The following is a 17,725-nucleotide window of genomic DNA, read 5'->3' on the forward strand; positions in this document are numbered from 1 at the left end:
GGCCGCCGCCGGCTCCTACCTGCCGCCGCGCTCCCCCTGGCAGCGGGCTGGGATGGGCCGTCCAGCCCGGGCCCCGCTCCGGGGCGCCCTGCGCAGAGCGTCCGCGGAGCCCCGGGCCGGGCAGCCGGGGAGGCGGAGTGAGGGGCCGGGGGCAGAGCCTCTCCACACCCCAGCGCGCTCGGCAGGCCCCGCCCGCCCCACACACGCCCGCCCGTCCGGGAGAAACTTTCCCCGGCTGCTTCCTTGGCGCCTGGTGCAGCCGGGCGCAGAGCGGACCCGGAGCAGGAGAACAGTCCCGGGGGGACTGGGGGAGCTAAGGCGCGGGGGGAGTCCCGGGGCAGGTGAGGGGGGCCCGGAGCTCTGGGCGCAGGGGAGAGGCGGGAGCCCGGCTGCCAGGAATCCAGAGGGGCGAGCTGGGGCGCACGGGAGAGGGGGCTCCGGCGTGGGGCACGGGAGACGGGGAGGGGAGGCGCTTCCCCCCACCCCGGATGGGGAGCTCGCGTCGGTCGGTGGCTCCCCCGGGCGGAGCGTAGCCAAGGCGAGCTCTCCCGGTGAAGCGGGGCTTTCTCCGACCCATCCTCCCCTACCCGGAGATGTCCGGGAGGCGCTCGCAGGAGGCACCTGCGGCGGCTGCGGGCACCTGGCTCCCCGCTGGCGGGCAGGAAAAAGGGGACGTGCCTTCCGCGCAGGGGGCCCCAAAGAAGAAGAAGCCCAAGTCTGGCTCCTCCAGCCTGCGCTGGGCTTTCAGCTGGCTTCGGGGCAAGAGGAAGAAGAAGAAGAGCAGCAGCGCCCACCATGGGGCGCCCCCAGCGGAGGGGGAGGCGCCCTCTAAGGGAAAGAAGCACGAGGAGCCAGCCAAGAAGGGCAAAGGTAGGGCAGGGGCTGCCCCCGGAGGGGTGGGTGCCTGGGCCAGGGGCTGTTTGCTTGCTGGGTCTCTCCTCCCTCCCCTTCAGGCCACCGAGACTTTCCCCTCTGCCCCCTGCGCTGGTGTGTGGCCAGCCCCCTTCACCCAGCCTTGAGGAGCCCTGCAAGGGGACTAGCTGCTCGTTGCCCTCGCTCGTGTTATGGCTATTGCAGCAGGCCTGTTCCGGTTCCCTGTAATCGGGAATGCTGGGCGCCCTGTGTAATCTCATTCCTCCCCTAAGGGATGTTGCCGGTTCACTGGGTATGTTCTCTCTCTGCTGAGTCAGAAGGTCACAGAGACTGGAGGGAACCTGGAGCAAATCCAGATTTCTCCTCTTCTTCAGCACGGTGTTTGCAGGAGCTGTGCTGCTCCAGGTGTGGCCTCTTGCTGGCGGCCTACGGCCTACTGCCAATATCACCAGCCAGGCCAAGGTGCTGGCCTTGCTAACCTGGATGTAATTCCTCCCCACTACTTCAGGGTGGCGGTAGGGGCTGCTCTGCTGCTGGAGGCAGGCCTTCAAAGCCTGGATGTAAGATCGTAGCTGAAAATGGCAAAGGCCTTTAGAGCGACAACTCCCATCCTTCTGCAGGGCAGGATACAATCCCTCAGAGAGGGCACAGCTACTAAACCTGGGCTATGCTCATGCCCTCCACTGCTCCTGTGTGTGATGTTATGTAGTGCCATGCTACGAGGAGCTCAGCCCTTCATGCCAGGATTATACACCCGCTTCCAGCCCTCGCTGCTCGGTGATGCTGCGTTGCTGGAAGTGGTGTTCTTCTTAACATGGCCTCTTTCCATTTGCATATAGCCCAGTATACAAGTTGTAAGAGTGAAGTACTGCTTGAGGTGTTGTCCCTTCTCACCTAGAGGTCTTCTGCCAGTGCTGGGACGTGGTGTTAGGGACCCTATGTATGCTAGTGTCTCCGCCCACCTGTTAGTCCATCAAAATGAAGTCTCTTCTGCCTGGTGTTTTGGAAAAGGGGATACAGATTCCTGCGGTAATCCATCCAGAGGAGTGCCCCACACCATGATTCGTTGTCCAGTATTACCGTCCTGGCTCCCTCGCTGGGCATTAGTTAGTTTAATTTGCAGGTATCCATAATGTGGGGAGTTGCTGTTTTTATCAATACTCAGTTGCTCTTTTACTGGTCTGTCTTTTATTGCTTTCAAGAGAACACTGAGAGCTGTGATAAGAGGGGAACAGCCATGGAAATGCAAGTTGCTCTTTCAAAGAGATCTTTGAAAGGTGGCTGAGTTTTCACCTAACAGTCTCATAAGATGATACCAGCACGTCCTGTCAGACATGTCTGGCTGCAGCTTTCCCCTGATGCTTTGTGCTCAGATACCATGGTGATGGGCAAAGCATAAGAATCTGAATATAATAGGTCCACCCAGTGTGATATTCCTCACTGCGGTGCCCCACCAATACTGGCATCAATTCCATACCTAATCTTCAAAACAGGGCCTTTACAACCAGTCATTGGCAGAGTCGGGATCAGAACACAAGAGACCCTGGCTCTCATTCTGCTAAACATGTGTACCTCTCTTATGGACACTGGCCGTGTGTTGTGAATGCCAGCTAGGATTCCAGCATTATGCTTCCAGCATCGCTGGCCAGCCCTTTGACAAGTGTAAACTGGATATCCGCTCCATGCCCACTCAAACTGCTTTAAATGCCCCACTTCCTGAGACCCATAAACTAGCTGCATGCCTTACTCTGCTCTGCTGTATGAAACCATCTCCCTTTTGCGTGGGAGGCTGCAGGCCGTGTATGTGTATGTGTGCGCCATGGAGCATGTACACCATACTTAGAGTTCCTTGCCATGTTTCCGTAGTGCAGCCATTTCTTGGTGTGACGGGGAGAGAGGTGTGGATTGGTAGAAACAACATGCATATGAAATTATTGCAGTTTGCGTGCCTGATTAAATCACTCTGTCTGTTCTAATAACATGCTCGCTTCCAAAATGCAAAACATGAAGGGACCACACCCTGTTTCACCCTTCCTATCTCAGCTGCTTTGCCATTTGCATTCTAATGATGTGGCCATGAAGGCAGCATGGACCAGGGGACTAAGCACTGGGCTGCAAGCTTGGAAGCCCGGTTCCACTACTGACTTGTTATGTGACCTTGGGCAAGTCACAGTCTGTGTTTCAATGTCATTGTCCTCTGTAAAATGAGGGGGGAAACACTTCCCTAGGTCACTGAGGGGCTGTGCGGATTCTTCAGTTAATGTTTGGGCAGCGCTTTGAAGATGAAAAGAGTGACCGCTATTAAAGTGCTAAGTTATTGATTAGTTTCTTATGTACACTGGGTGCAGTGCTGTTCACTGGAGTCAGGTAACACTCAGCTTCCACTGCCTGAAATACTGACTGGTATGGAGGCTAGGTCTACCTTGAGCTGATGACAGGGGCGGACCTATCAATAATACATTTTGCCTGAGCCTGTGAATTTTCCAGTTATCAAGCAGGAGGCGACGGGCCATGACTGTTGGAGGAAGTCTGGAGTTAGGCAGGTCTGGGTTGACCTCCAAGGCTCTGATTGTACAGGTTGCTGGTGGTGTCTGCTGATCTCTTTATACTTCTCTGGTTTCGGGAGGTACTTCAGGCCCTTCCAAAGACCAGCATGGAATCTTGTGAAGTACCATGTTCTCCAGCAGAGATGCAACCCAGGGTTGTGAATCTCTTCACCTTTGCATCGCACTCCCTTGCCCATTCTGAAGACTTAGAGTTGGTTATGGAAGGGGTGGTTGGGATGCATGTGGAAACATTTCCTCCTGTGTCCACGCTGCGATAAGAGCCCTTCTCTCCTGGGGAGGGGGTGCAGACATATGTTAGAAAATGGCAGGAGGGTATAGGGTCTTCATTCCAGTGAAGTCAAGGAAGGCATGGGTCAGGGCTGGGTCAAGATCCAATTCCCCTGAGCTTTGGTTCTCTGTTCATGATTTGGGTGTAAACTAAGGCTGGGTGGCTGAGCACTGAAATAATGGAAATGTAACAATGTAGGAAGTCCCATACTGAAGAACTCGGTGATCCATCTCGTCAAATAGTCTGTCTCTGACTGACCAGTACCAGCTGAGCTGCATCAGAGAAAGGTGAAATTAATCCTGCAATAGGCAGTTCTGGGATCACCTACCCATGGGGAAACAGTCTTCCTTCCCCCTTGTGCCTTGAAGCAGGAGGGTATTAGATCCCTTCCAAAAGTTTTTTAAAAATCCTCTCTTTTGTATCCCTGGATGTTCCAGTTATCCATAAAAATGTCCAAACTTTAACAACAACAAAAAAAGAAGAAAGAATCCTGCTAAGCTCTTGACTGCAATGATACCTTGTTGCGAGGAGCTCACAAGCTAACTCTGCGCACCGAAAGGTATTTCCTTCTGCTGGTTTGAAACTTGCAACTCCCTGGCTTGAGGTACCTTCTTCCCCTATTCTCCTCTGGTTGCTGCTGTTTTATTGCTTTACCAGCTGAGGCCTTGTGCTGTGGGAACCCCTCCCTGTCCTTACAAAGTACTATTACCCCTACTGTTACTTTTAAACAGCAAAATCTTCCATACAGCTGCTTGGCCAACTTCCTCTCTTCTGTTTATTAAAAGAAATAAATCCTATCACTGTAATCTCTGTTGGCACCCTGGAATATGGAAGGGCACAGTGAGTCTAGTTAACCTGTTAGGGTTACTACAGTATTAGGAGGATACAATCTAGTTAAAGGGACTCCATCACCACGCTTCTGTCTGAAAATAATTTACCTACTGTTGTTACAAATAACACCTGAGATCACGGGAAATGAGACGAAACAATGATATTTCTCTGTTTATTCAGTTTGTTGATCCCATCTAATCTATCTGTTTTAGGTACCTATATGGCCTCCGTTACTGTGGCGTTTGAGCCTTTCGCAGTCTTTGATGTGTTTATCCTCGCAATACCCCCATGTGGTAGGACAGTGCTGTTATCCCCAGTTTTGAGCTGAGGCATGGAGAAATTAAGGGACAAGAAATCTATGATGAAGCAAGAAATTACTCTCAAGTGCCACGGTAGTGTCCTAACCGCTGAACCCTTGTGCATTTGCCTGTACTTTGGTTGTAGTCAGTTTCTCCAGGGGGTGTGTGGGGTTTTTCACTTGGGGACAAAGAAAGAAGAAAAGCATTAAAAAAAACTGTGATCGCAAATCCACCCCGATAGTTAAGGTGTCCCCTTAGCCCGTTAGCCCTGCTGTGAAAGTGCATGTGGACCACCACCCCATTTTAGGAAGACCATTTGAATAGAACATCATTGAGGAATGACGTCCTAGTGATTTTGGCCCATCTTTTGGGGGGTTAATCTAGGTTTCACAATATTATTTCTCAAGGTTTTAAGAACGAAGGAGTTGATGTTCCAAACATTTTCAATTACTAATTTTTTTGGTATTAATTTGGCCCAGCAGCATATAGACTCCTCACTGTGTGGTTAAAAATAAAATACTAAATACACTCAATGAGAGAGAGTTGTTGGAAATTGTATGATTTGGTTTGTTGTTTGCCATGGTGAGCCAATATAACCTAATTGTATATCTGTATTGGAGGATCCCTGGTGCAGGGTTGTGATATAGCAGAAGTGATGCTGTTATCCCTGTGCTGGAGATTCCTGGGTGCTAGAATACCATATATCAGTGAAGATGTAGTTGTGGGTAGTACTGGAAGTTCCTAGGTGCTGTGCTTTAGCAGCACCATGTCAGGACTGAAAATCCATGGATGCAGCTCTGTGATAATAGCTGAGATAGTGAAATTGAATCTGAATGTAGATCCATTGCTGTAATATAATAGAGACTTCCTAGTTCTCTGCAGATGCAGCAGTTGTATCCTAGTGCCAAGGGTTCAGAGCTCTGCTGTAATAAGCGAGGCACTGCAGCCATGTGGACATTCCTGCATGCTGCCTCTGAGGGTATGTCTACACTACAAAATTAGGTCGATTTTATAAAAGTCGATTTTTAGAAATCGATTTTATACAGTCGATTGTGTATGTCCCCACTAAGCGCATTAAGTTGGCGGAGTGTGTCCTCAATACCGGGCTAGCATTGACTTATGGAGTGGTGCACTGTGGGTAGTTAGCCCACAGTTCCCGCAGTCTCTGCTGTGCAGGTCATACTGGATGGCTTTGCTGCAATGGGGTTCCCTAACTGTGATGGGACGATAGACGGAACACATATCCCTATCTTGGCACCGGACCACCTTGCCAACCAGTACATAAACCGCAAGGGGTACTTCTCAATGGTGCTGCAAGCACTGGTGGATCACAAGGGACGTTTCACCGACATCAACGTGGGATGGCCGGGAAAGGTGCATGACGTTCGCATCTTTAGGAACTCCGGACTGTTGGAGCTATTGCAAGAAGGGACTTACTTCCCAGACCAGAAAGTTACCGTTGAGGATGTTGAAATGCCAATAGTTATCCTTGGGGACCCAGCCTACCCCTTGCTCCCATGGCTCATGAAGCCGTACACAGGCAGCCTGGACAGTAGTAAGGAGCAGCTCAACTATAGGCTGAGCAAGTGCAAAATGGTGGTAGACTATGCCTTTGGACGTTTAAAAGCTCGCTGGCGCTGTTTGCTGACTATGTTAGACTTCAGTGCAACCAATGTTCCCATTGTTATTGCTGCTTGCTGTGTGCTCCATAATAGCTGTGAGAGTAAGGGGGAGACATTTATGGCGTGGTGGGAGGTGAGGCAAATTGCCTGGCAGCTGATTTTGAGCAGCCAGATACCAGGGCAATTAGAAGAGCACAGCTAGGCATGCTGCACATCAGAGAGGCTTTGAAAACCAGTTTCATGACTGGCCAGGCTACGGTGTGACAGTTATGTGTGTTTCTCCTTGCTGCAAACCCGCCCCCTTTGTTGATTTTAATTCCCTGTAAGCCAACCACCCTCCCCCCTTCAATCACAGCTGGCAAAGGAAATAAAGTAACTATTGTTTTGAAACCATGCATTCTTTCTTTAGTAATTACAAAAAATGTAAGATAACTGACAAGGTAGACAAGGGTGGGGTGGGGTGGGGTGCGGGAGGAGGGAAGGACACATTTCTTATTGTAGCCACACTACAAATCAAAACTGTTTGAATGACAGCCTTCTGTTGCTTGGGCCATCCTGTGGAGTGGAGTGGAGTGGCTGGATGCCTGGAGCCTCCCCCGCCCCCCGCATTCTTGGGCGTCTGGGTGAGGAGGATATGGAACTTGGGGAGGAGGGCAGGCGGTTATACAATGGATGCAGCGGGGGTCTGTGCTCTTGTTGGCTTTCCTGCAGTTGCAACAGACGCTTCATCATGTCCGTTTGCTCCCCCATTAGCCTCAGCATCGCCTCCTGCCTCTGCTCTTTGCGCTCACTTAATGCTTTCCTGGCCTCTGCCACTGAATGCCTCCATGCATTAAGCTGTGCCCTATCAGTGCAGGAGGACTTCATGAGCTTGGAAAACATGTAATCGCGAGTGAGTTTTTTCTGCCTTCTAATGTGCGATAACCTCAGGGACGGAGAAGATGGGGGAGCATAGAAACATTTGCACCTGAGGAAATAAAAAGGGAGAGTAAAATTTAAGATGATACATTTCTGAGAACAAAAGGGAGACTCTTTCACAGTGAATCAAGGAATTCACAGCAGACGGCACATGTGCGTTAGGTACAAGGTCGCATTTTGCCTTTTATATTTAGCGCCTGCTGGTATGGTGACACATCACAAATGGCTGGGCAACAGAATTCGGTTTCCAGGCAGCCATGGTAAGCCTTTTGGTACGTGGGGTTGGCTTCTTCCGCCTTCATAACATGCAGGAATGGTTTCAAACTGCAGTGCCATCCTTTCCCATAGGAAGCAATGCCGGTTGGGTTTCACATTTAAAAGGAGGGGCTGCGGTTTTCGGGTGGATGTGGAGCACACACCTCCCCCCATCCCACTGCATGGCTATTCTCTGGGATGATCCCTTCACCCCTCCCCCCGCCGCGTGGCTATTCTCTGGGATGATCCCTTTTAGCCAAGCGCAAACAACCCAACATGAACGGGGTCCTTTTACTGTTCCCTTACAAAAAAAATCCCCTATTTCAACCAGGTGACCGACCATGAATGATATCACCCTCCTGAGGCTAACACAGAAAGATAAAGACCGAATGTTGCTTGAATGCGACCAGAACCCAGGACCATTTGCTGCCATGCTTTGTGCTGCAATGATTCCAAACTACTTGCTACTGGCTTGGCGTGGTGAAGTTTCCTATCATGGAGGACGAAATAAGGCAGCCCTCCCCAGAAATCTTCTGTAAAGGCTGTCTGAGTACCTCCAGGAGAGCTTCATGGAGATGTCCCTGGAGGATTCCCGCTCCATCCCCAGACACGTTAACACTTTTCCAGTAGCTGTACTGGCTGCGAATGCATCCCAAGTCTTCAGGGCAAATAAAACATTAAACACTATTGCTTTTAAACCCTGTACTGTAGTTACAAATGTGCACTCCCCAGAGCTGCCTTCTCCAGCTTCAGGGTTGGGGATCCCGCCTTGGGAGGGTATTGGCTCCAGGGTGATGAGAAGGTAGACCAGGGCTGAGTCTCTCATTCAGGAGAATTGCTTCAATGTATTTGGTAATGAACTTGTTAATCTGCAGAGAGTAAAGAGTGACATTTCAGAAAATCTGAACAACAGGAATCCACTGGCTGGTCTGAGCTGGAAACCGTAAGCTTCTCTGTTAAACAAAGAGAGGTGTGTCTGCCAGCCACAGCTATTCCACCTGGAGACAACTGGAAGAATTACTCTTGCAAATAATGTTCCATAAGATCCGATAAAACTATTTTGCTGGAGTCAGGTTTCTCTTCATAAGGACCGTTTTATTTCATAAGACAATATGATCATTGACTATGACTCCAGCACCGAAAGAAACAGAAACCACTGAAAGGTGAAGAGCCGAGCAAAGTGTCTGTCTGCCAAACTGGAGTTCACGCCGTTGGGTTTTCTGTGTCTACTGCTACAGGTGATGAGCACCTGAACACCTCAGCCGGAGCAGGGGGGAACCCACCGCTGGGGGTGCCAGTGCTGCCATCAGTCATAGCAAGACTTGGGGGCCTGGACTCGGGCTTTGCAGGACATGAGTGGAAACCCTTCTGGGTTTTTCTTTTTTCTGTTAAAGGTTTGGGATCTTAAACATTTTTTGTGTTACCCTTTTTTCCCCTCAGTGTTCCATTTCCCCTTTAAGAGATCATCCTAGTAGCCCAGATCATGCTCTGTGTCTGTTCATTGGCATATCGAGGGTAGAAAATCGTAGGGCTGGCTTATCTGTTCCTTTTGCCAAAAGAGAAGGGTCCCATCACTGTAGGACTTGGACTCGTTGGTATAATGGGTTAAAAGCTAGGCTACAGTGACTGTGGAGATTGTAACCTTTCTCAGCATAGTAAAGAGGAGGGACATAGGTCGAGGGACTAGTACTGAAACCTCAGATTGTGGGCTTTGATGCAGAGTTTTGGACTGGAAAGATGCCAGATTGGCAGCCCGGGGAACTGAAGATGTTTGTTTAGCCACAGAACAGGTCTGGCCTAGGCTTGGTGGGGGGAGCTTTCCCACTCGTTGCCCGATCAGTGAGCTTCAGTTCTGACTGGAAGGAAACAGCTGTGGGGGTGAAGAGGGCTGCTCAATCTCCATGGGCCGTTCAGTCCTTTGGCCATCCCCCAGGGTGCCCAGCTGGTGTCAGGTCTGTGATGTGGACGCTTACAGGAACTGGACTGAGACCGTCAACTCCTCTCACGTGGGCCACTAAACTGCCACCAGCAGGGGAACGACTGGCCGCTAGGGACCCAAGCTGTGTTTGAACTGGTCACCGAGTGGTGAAAGGCTCCATATCTCACCACCAACCCCCTGAACCACCCGGTCCCCTTGATGAATAACTAGGGGGTTTCTTCCACAGCACATGCTAGAGGCAGAAAGGCCCCTTGCGCTGCGTCCCCATCCTTGCTGGCCTTGCTGTCACCTGGTTTTGTAGCAATAAGAGTGTGCCTCCTTGATGTGAATGACATGCTGGGAGAGTCTGTGATGCTTCCGGGCTGCTGGAGTGTGTTCTGAGAGGACCCTGGAGTGCAATGTGGTAAAATCTGAGTCCAGAAGGCAGAGATGTACATGGCCAGCTGCAGCTAGTGTGCAGACATGACCGTGCTGGGGGCTTTGCCATGGATCTTGTGACAGGGTCTGTTCCAGTGCAAACAGTAAGCAGCTGGGTAATGAGCTGCTCTCAGTGGGTAGGTGGTGGGGCTCCTGGCTGATCTGGATTGTAACTAAGAGCAACACTCATGCACTTGAGATAGAAGGGGCCACAGAGGCCGCAAGATCTGAAACTAGTGAGGCCAGCAGCTCCCTGGGCTCAGCAGGTTGTCTCTACATGGCATATAAACCAGGCCAGCCCAGGGGGCCCACTGTCCTTCTTAATCCCACCAAACACAGGCTCAGTCCAGCTCTGAGGCCTCTGCACCCCTGTGGGGCCTTCTGTGCCTCAGAGCTTTACCCGCAGGTCCCGAGCCTCGAGGACATGCCCATATCCTGATCACTGTGATCAGAGGCAGTGAAGTCTGGGTGCTGTGCAGAGTGTCTGAGCCAAGGGCCCAGGGTCATGGGGGAGCACATGTTCCTGGTCTGGGCACTGAAGGGTTTCTGTGTTGGGGGCAGGAAGGGAAGGTTCAGGCTGTATCCAGACAAGCTGGTCCTTTTCGTGGCAAGAGAGGAGCAAATGTGTCATGTGGAAAATCTGTTGCATGCAACGTCCTTTTTGCACTCTGCTGTAGAGTTCCCTACTGTGTCATGCGGAGGAGAGGGGTGAGTCTGGAGTGGAGAGGTTCCTTTCTTTTGCCACAGTGAAGCCACTGCGTTAGGACACCTCCTTTCCTGGGGTCAGATCCTGCGAACCTGCAGGGGAGAGGCAGAGGCCAGGGCAGCCCTTTCCGTCATTTCATCATGGAGACGCAAGAATGTGGTGCAGGCATGTGACTCCAGCCTGAGCACCCCCTCCCCAGCTGCTGTGATCTTGCAATCTGGTGAGAAGCCTGTGTTGTAAACTAGGGTGTAGCGAGCAATGGGATCACAGAGGCTAAGCTGTTGCTCACCCATCCTTTCACATCCCCAGCATCCTCCAAGGCAGAGCTGCCACCAACCAGACTGAGATTTTTGGGTGCAGCTGCTGTTAGTTATTTGTATTACAAAAGCAGCAATGCCTAGAGGTCCCATCCAAGATCAGGGCCCCATGGTGCTAGGTCCTTGCCCCATTGAACTTTCAGTCTAAGTCAGCCTGTGTGTGGAGGAAAGGAGGAGGAGCTATCTCCATTGAACTGCCGGGAGCTGAGGCTCAGAGATGGTGACTTTCCCAGGGTCTTACAGAGTGTCCGTGGCAGAGCTGGGAATTGAACCTTCGGCTCCTGATTCCCAGTCCTGTGCCTTAGCCACAAAGCCGTCCTTCCTCCTTAGCAGAATGTCCGATTAATCACGTAAACACTGTCCTTAGGGAGTGCGTCCCGTGTGCCCGTGACTCTGACCAGCTGAACCCTCCCTGCTCTGACACACCATCTCATTTTCAAATTCAAAGAAAAGGCGAAAGCTACACTTCAGCCAGGCCTTGAATCTGACATGCTGCTTTTCTGGATTAGTGCCCTTCACAGTCTCCTGCCTCACGGCTTCTCTGCACAGAGGTTGCACTGGGTTAACTCTGGAATCAGCTCATTCAAACCAGTGCAGCTGTGTGTGTGGACGCTCTTATTGAACGATCAACCTGGTTCACGTTGGTTTAATTTGCGCCACTGGGTGACACGAGCCAGGCAGATGGCGGTGTAAGTGTCCATGCACAAAGTGACCTCCATTTAATCGGTATCCAATCCCCCCTTGCATTGTATCGCTGTAGCTTCATGTGACGAGTGGGCTGCGGAGGGCAAATGGGCTGTATGTGTGCTCTCCTATCTGGGAGTCTGTACATAAGACCTGTTTGCCTGTCTTGGCTACTTATGTGGCCCCCATCTCCGTAGTATCTGAGCGCCTCGCTGCCTTTAATGTATTTATCATCTCAGCCCTCCTGTGTGCCCATTGTACAGATGGGGAACTGAGGCACAGAAAGATTAAGTGACTTGCTTTCGAGGACCTCTCCGCTATTGCCCTCGCCTGGCTCTGCTCCCACTTCCACTAGAGCGGTGAGGGTGGGCTGGATGGGTGTGTGATGGCCAGAGCTGGCTTTTGGGAGCTGTGACCCCACCCTGGATGAGGGGGGTGAGGGGATGTTCATGGGGAACGGTCCCAGATGTAATGTGAGCCTGGGGGCTGTGCTGCACGCTGGTGGGGGCAGGATCCCCAGGAGCCACCTCGCGGTGGGCCCACCGAATCCTAAAGCCAATCCTGGCCATCTCCCACTTTGTATCCCACTCCCTGGCAGAGCCATGGACTCTACAACCAACCTTACGGGGACAGGGCGGGGTGTGGGCAGAGAGAGAGAGAGCGAGAAGGGAGCAGAGCTGCAGGGGCAGAGAGAGGGAGGGTGAGAGAGGACAACCCATCCCAGCTATTCTCCTGGAGGCCCCTCCTCTGTGTCCGCCCTGATTGGCTCCGGGGCTCAGGGAGAGTGCAGCCTGTGGAAATCTGAGGGCTTGACCGTGGCTGGAGGGATGGGAGCTGGAGCTGAGCGCCAGCTCTCTGGAGCTGGAAGCAGGCCAAGGTGAAGCCTGTTTGGTGCGGTCATGTAGCACCCCGCGCTTCCTCCACCCAGGAGAGGGGGAGGGAAAGGGCCTCCTGCACACACGGGCACCATGGGCAACATGCACCACAAGAGGAACCCCCCGAATGCCAAGGCCAGGTCCTTCTGGCATTTTGGCCGCACAGGGAAGCTGAAGACAGGTAGGAGCCTGAGGCAGGAGCCCAGTCAGCGGGGGGGGGGGAGGGGGGCGGGACTCTGTCGATGGCAGCTCCAGCAGGGCTGGTATGGTTCATGCACTGTACAACGGTATTCTGCAGTCATGATCCACAGCCTGTTGCTGGCAGATGGGTGCCCAGGCTCTGGGGCTGGCACTTAGCACATAGGAGGAACTGTGCCCGTGCCCTTGTACGCAAGGTTGGGCTGCTGTGGGTAGGAGGCAGTGTCTGTATTGGTGCTGCGCGATGTGGGGGCTTCGTGCAGGGGCCCAAGGATTCTTTTAGCGAGGCTGGAAGGAGCCTGGGTGGGTCTGAGGTTCCCGGAGTTTTGCAATCTGCTGCAAGTGCACCTTGCCAGCTCTGCCACGGTTAGTCGGGGCAGGGGCTCGGAGCACTGGAGCTGAAAAGATCCTAATCTGCTTTGGGACTGGTGAAATTCTCACTGTGCTCTCTCTGAGACCCATGCTTTTCAGCATTGTCAGTGCAATTAACATCCATCGAGTTAGTTACTGATTTGTTTTTCTCTTCTCAGCTAGCCGATGGCCCCAGTGGTTAGGGCAGGCAGAAGGGAGCCAAAACTCCTGGGTTGTATTCCCACCTATGCCATTACCTCGCTGTGTGGTCTTGAGCAAGTTGCTTTCCTCTCTCTGTGCCTCAGTTTCCCCTATCTTGTAAAAGTGCACCAGGTTTAATGACTGTCGCAAAGTGTCTTGAGATCCTTGTATGAAAGTGACTTACTGTGAATGGGCTGTGTACATGCACAGTGTTCTTACCTGGACTTTTCATTCTCCCTGGTTAAGCACAATATTGATTTCCATTTTTGTTCTCCCAATGTCTCTGTCCAACCCACACCATGAGGAGTGGGGAGGGCAAGGAGTAGATTTTCCTTTGACATATGCTTTCCCCCTCGTTCCAAGCTGGGAAGATACCTCCACTGCAGGAGGCTGCAGTATAAAGGCAGAAAGTAAAACTCCTAACAATACCCTGTTATTGTTGGCTGACTGTGTGGGGTACAAATTCCACTGCTTTCTCTGCTCTGGTTCCGTGGATTCAGAGTGTGAAAAGTTTAAGAACTCCAGAGACTGAGGGCAGGGGTGGTGAATGGGCCATGTCCCTCCTTGCTGGATTTGGGTATCAGGGGAGACAGGGGACTTGATTTCTTGGCAGTTGAACATGTGTTTCAGAGGTACCAGACCCCCTAGGGTATCCCTCCCCCACTAAGATTCCCCCATCAGTTCAGTGGCTGAACTGGAGCAAGCTGAAAATCTATGAAATTATTCTTGTGATAGTTTTGTCCTGGTTCAGACACTGAAACTGGCCCATCCTTTAGATTTTGCTACATTTGCAATTGTTCCCTCAGCTGTGTGTGTGTGTGTTTGTGTGTGTGTGTGTGTGTATAACACAGGAATGGGGGGGTCAGTCTGCACTTGAGTAGGAATCTAGGCTGGAAATCAGAAGAAGGTTTCTAACTATCAGAAAAGGGAGGTTCTGGAACAACCTCCCAATGGGAGTCGTGGGGGGCAAACAACCTGGCTAGTTTTAAAGGGGAGCATGATAAGGTTATGAACGGGATGACATGATGGAATTGCTTGAGGTGGCAGGGGACTGAGCTTGAAGGCGTGGGAGGTCCCTGCCAGTCCTATGTTCCTGGGTTTGGCAAAAGCCCCCAGAAGTGGGGCACTCTTGTCTAATAGAGCAGAGTGGGTTTAGCCAGGAAACCTGGCTTCTTGTGCTGCTTCTGACACTGCCTTGCTGGGAGAGACCTCACTCCTCCTCTTCGCGCTGGACTTTCCCGTCGTGGTACAGTGCTGTGAGTGCTCTGCATAGAGAAGTTCCATGCAAGTGCAAAGTCTGAGAGTTGGGCTTTATCCCCCTTCTAATGATCACCGAAACGGGGAGACTCCCCCCTGGGAAGACCAGCTGCCCCGAACAGACGTGTGTGGGCACTGACAAACTGAAATGCTCTCCCACTTGCTGCTTTTTACATTTCATACCCAAGTATGACCCAGGCAAATGAGCAATAATATCCAATGCCTGCAATATACCAGTGCAGCCCCAGCCTCCTGGAGGCCAGTGAGTGAGACTTGGCTTGGAATGACCCTCTGGGAGCTGCCCTGAATCCCAAATTCTGTGCTTTGTGAGAGCAAAGCTGTCCCGCATTTCAGCGTGTGCACTTCTCTGCCCACTCTGATCCATTAGACGAGTGCCCCACTTCTGGGGGCTTTTGCCAAACCCAGGAACATAGGACTGGCAGGGACCTCCCATGCCTTCAAGCCCAGTCCCCTGCCACCTCAAGCAACTCCATCATGTCATCCCGTTCATGCTCCTCTTTAAAACTAGCCAGGTTGTTTGCCCCCCGTGACTCTCATTGGGAGGTTGTTCCAGAACCTCCCTTTTCTGATGGTTAGAAACCTTCTTCTACTTGGGGCATTTTAAAACTAGATTTGTTAAAAAATCAGAGCAGTGATTCTTGGGACCAGTCCCATAATGGCTGAGGAGGGGGAAGAGGGCATAGATGGGATCTAATCTGTCTTTTCCATCTGTCACTTCTCTGAGGATCGGGTTCTCCCATGCACAGCTCTGGTTGCTCAGAGAGCACCAGTTGCACCCTATCTTTTGCCAAAGTCTTTGTAGGGAGAGAGTTTGGATTCCCCCATGTACATAAACACTCCCCAAGATGTCTCCAGAAGGGGAGTGTGTCTCCTATTGGTCATGTGGGTGAATTTTCCCGCCAGTGCCTGGGTGTGTTACCCCACACTGCTCACTCCCGAACATTGTGCTGGTTCAGACAGAGTGTTTTGGAGGGATTGCCCCTGCGGGAGACACGGATGGCAAGGGGGCTCCTGCTGATATCACACACTGTCTGACAACACTTGATCCCTCTGCTTCATTCTGTCTTTACTGTCAGCATGTTGCACAGGTGTGGCTGGAATGGGCTAGCCAGACTGTCCTCAAGGTAAACATGCACTGGGCCCAGATTCAAAACCTTCAGCGCAGGGTTACGGAGTGACAAAACAAAGCAAAACTACGCACTGGGGATGGTTTAAAGGTGACCTGCAAAGGGCTCAGAAAGAATGAGGGGGTGCCCCTCCCTGCTGCTCTGTGAGGGAGAACGAAGACTTGTGAGGTTTTTGGCTTGTACCTTAGAAATATCAGGAAGGTCAAGTCAGGTTTAGCAGGGGCACCTCTGGGAGACCTAATCGAAGTTGATCTGGAGTCTTAACTCCTTAATTGCAGGGGGAGGGTTGTCGAATTTGTAACAAAGGCGGCCTTTATCCACACCATTAATTATTTGTTGAAGTTAAATGGGTATTAACCACAGCAAACAACCCCCAAAGAGTCTGTTTGGGAATGCCTTCCCCCTCGACGGTCATTCATAAAGAAGGAAAAAAAGAACACAAGCCCAGCGTTGTTTCCCTTTGGAGCTCACCTTGAAGGAGAGCAGAGAGGGGCAAGGAGCCACCTGGAGGAACAAAGGCAGGCCGGAGGAATAACAATTCTTAGCACTTGCTCACATCATAGAGCAGTGATTCAGTAACCTTCAAACTCACAGGGGAGACAAGTTGGTATCTTGCAGAGGGGGAAACCGAGGCACAGAGAGATCAAGTGAGTGGCCCAAGGTCATACAGGGTGTCAGTGGCAGAGTCAGGATTGGAATTCAGGAGTTGCTGGTGCTGGTGTTGTGCATTGTCCTCTAGATTGTGGGTTCTCAAATAGCTTCTCTTCTTTATGGCTGCTTGGGGACCCCCAAAAATATTTTCTATTGTAAGACAGGGTTGCACCATGGAATAGGTTGAGAAGCACCACGCTAAACTACACTGACTAACAGTATGGATACTCTTCTACGTCAGTCTGATTTCAGCCTGGCTGGGCTGTATTTCCATTGTCCTGTATTTCTCTTCCAAGAGGCTGCAAGCCAAATCTTGCAGTAACATGCAAAAGTGGCGGGTTACCTGTTGGTAAGGGGACATATCTGGTGGGGTGATTTCTATTCTGAGTGGCTAGAAGTAGATGTAAAGTCATAGATTATAAAGCCAGAAGGGCCATAGAACTTCCCTGAATTAATTCCAGTTTGAAATAGAGCATCCCATCTTGATTTAAAAATTCCCAGTGATGGAGAATCCACCACGACCCCTGGGAAGTTGTTCAATTACCCTCATTGATCAAATAAAATTTTTAACAACTGAAATGCAGCCCTTCTCATGTGCTTTAGCTTAGCCCCTCCTGTGAGCTGCTTTCTCTACTTCATCTCTCTCATCTGGCCCTGCAAGTTGGAAGGGCTTGTTTACCTGAGAAGGTTTTTTCAGTATGTGCTTCTCTGCTGTAACTTTACAGATGTAACTCTCCCAAAAGAGGGGGCACCCACACCACTTTGTTTATGCTGGCTTAAGCCATTTCCCCTGTGAATCGTTGCATCCACACAGCCCTGAGCTTGTTGGAAATAACCGCACAACATTCTGGTCAGAGCCTATGGTGCAATATTCCTCCGCTAGGCTCTGTGCATTCTGGGTCGCAGTGCACTGTGGGATACTACCAGAATCCATTGAAATTCTGGGACTTTGGGGGGTCAAACTAACACATCCCCAGCACTGACTCTAAGATCCATTCGCCAATTGGTCACTCACCCCCCGTCTGAATTTGCCTGGATCAGCCACATCTCGGTTTCCACTTGCCATTGTAACTCCTCAGTGCAGGTTGTAGGGGGGAGGCTGGGGCTGGCTGTAGGATGATCCCACAAAGCTTTGCAATGAGGAAGGATTGTGGCAAACTCTTTCTGTGCCAGGGCTGCCCTCCTCGTCCAGTGTTGGAAGTGAGGGTTAGCCCACGAGCAGGTCTCTGTAGGCATCTGACTTGGGGGAGTTGGCTGGGTTCATCCAGAATAGTGAATGCAGAGTGAAGTTGAGTGGTGCTGGACTGGTCAACTGGTGTGGACGGGATTATGGGTACCAGGAGTGGAG

General features: G+C 51.4%; 1 protein-coding gene across 2 annotated transcripts in view; it reads left to right on the forward strand.

The window, feature by feature from the left end:
* Nucleotides 1–360: 360 nt before the first annotated feature.
* NHSL3 (NHS like 3) overlaps nucleotides 361–17,725 on the forward strand; it is a 54,412-nt gene continuing 37,047 nt past the window's right edge. Inside the window, exon 1 of one of the 2 annotated variants that reach the window (XM_074934332.1) lies at nucleotides 361–870. In XM_074934332.1, the coding sequence (XP_074790433.1) occupies nucleotides 594–870 (277 nt within the window). In that variant the 5' untranslated portion in view covers nucleotides 361–593. Of the gene's footprint in view, nucleotides 871–12,488; nucleotides 12,753–17,725 lie in introns of those variants that run through there. The other variant, XM_074934334.1, reaches the window with a different exon arrangement.

The sequence above is a fragment of the Natator depressus genome, chromosome 19 (assembly GCF_965152275.1).
Source record: "Natator depressus isolate rNatDep1 chromosome 19, rNatDep2.hap1, whole genome shotgun sequence".
NCBI lineage: Eukaryota > Metazoa > Chordata > Testudines > Cheloniidae > Natator > Natator depressus.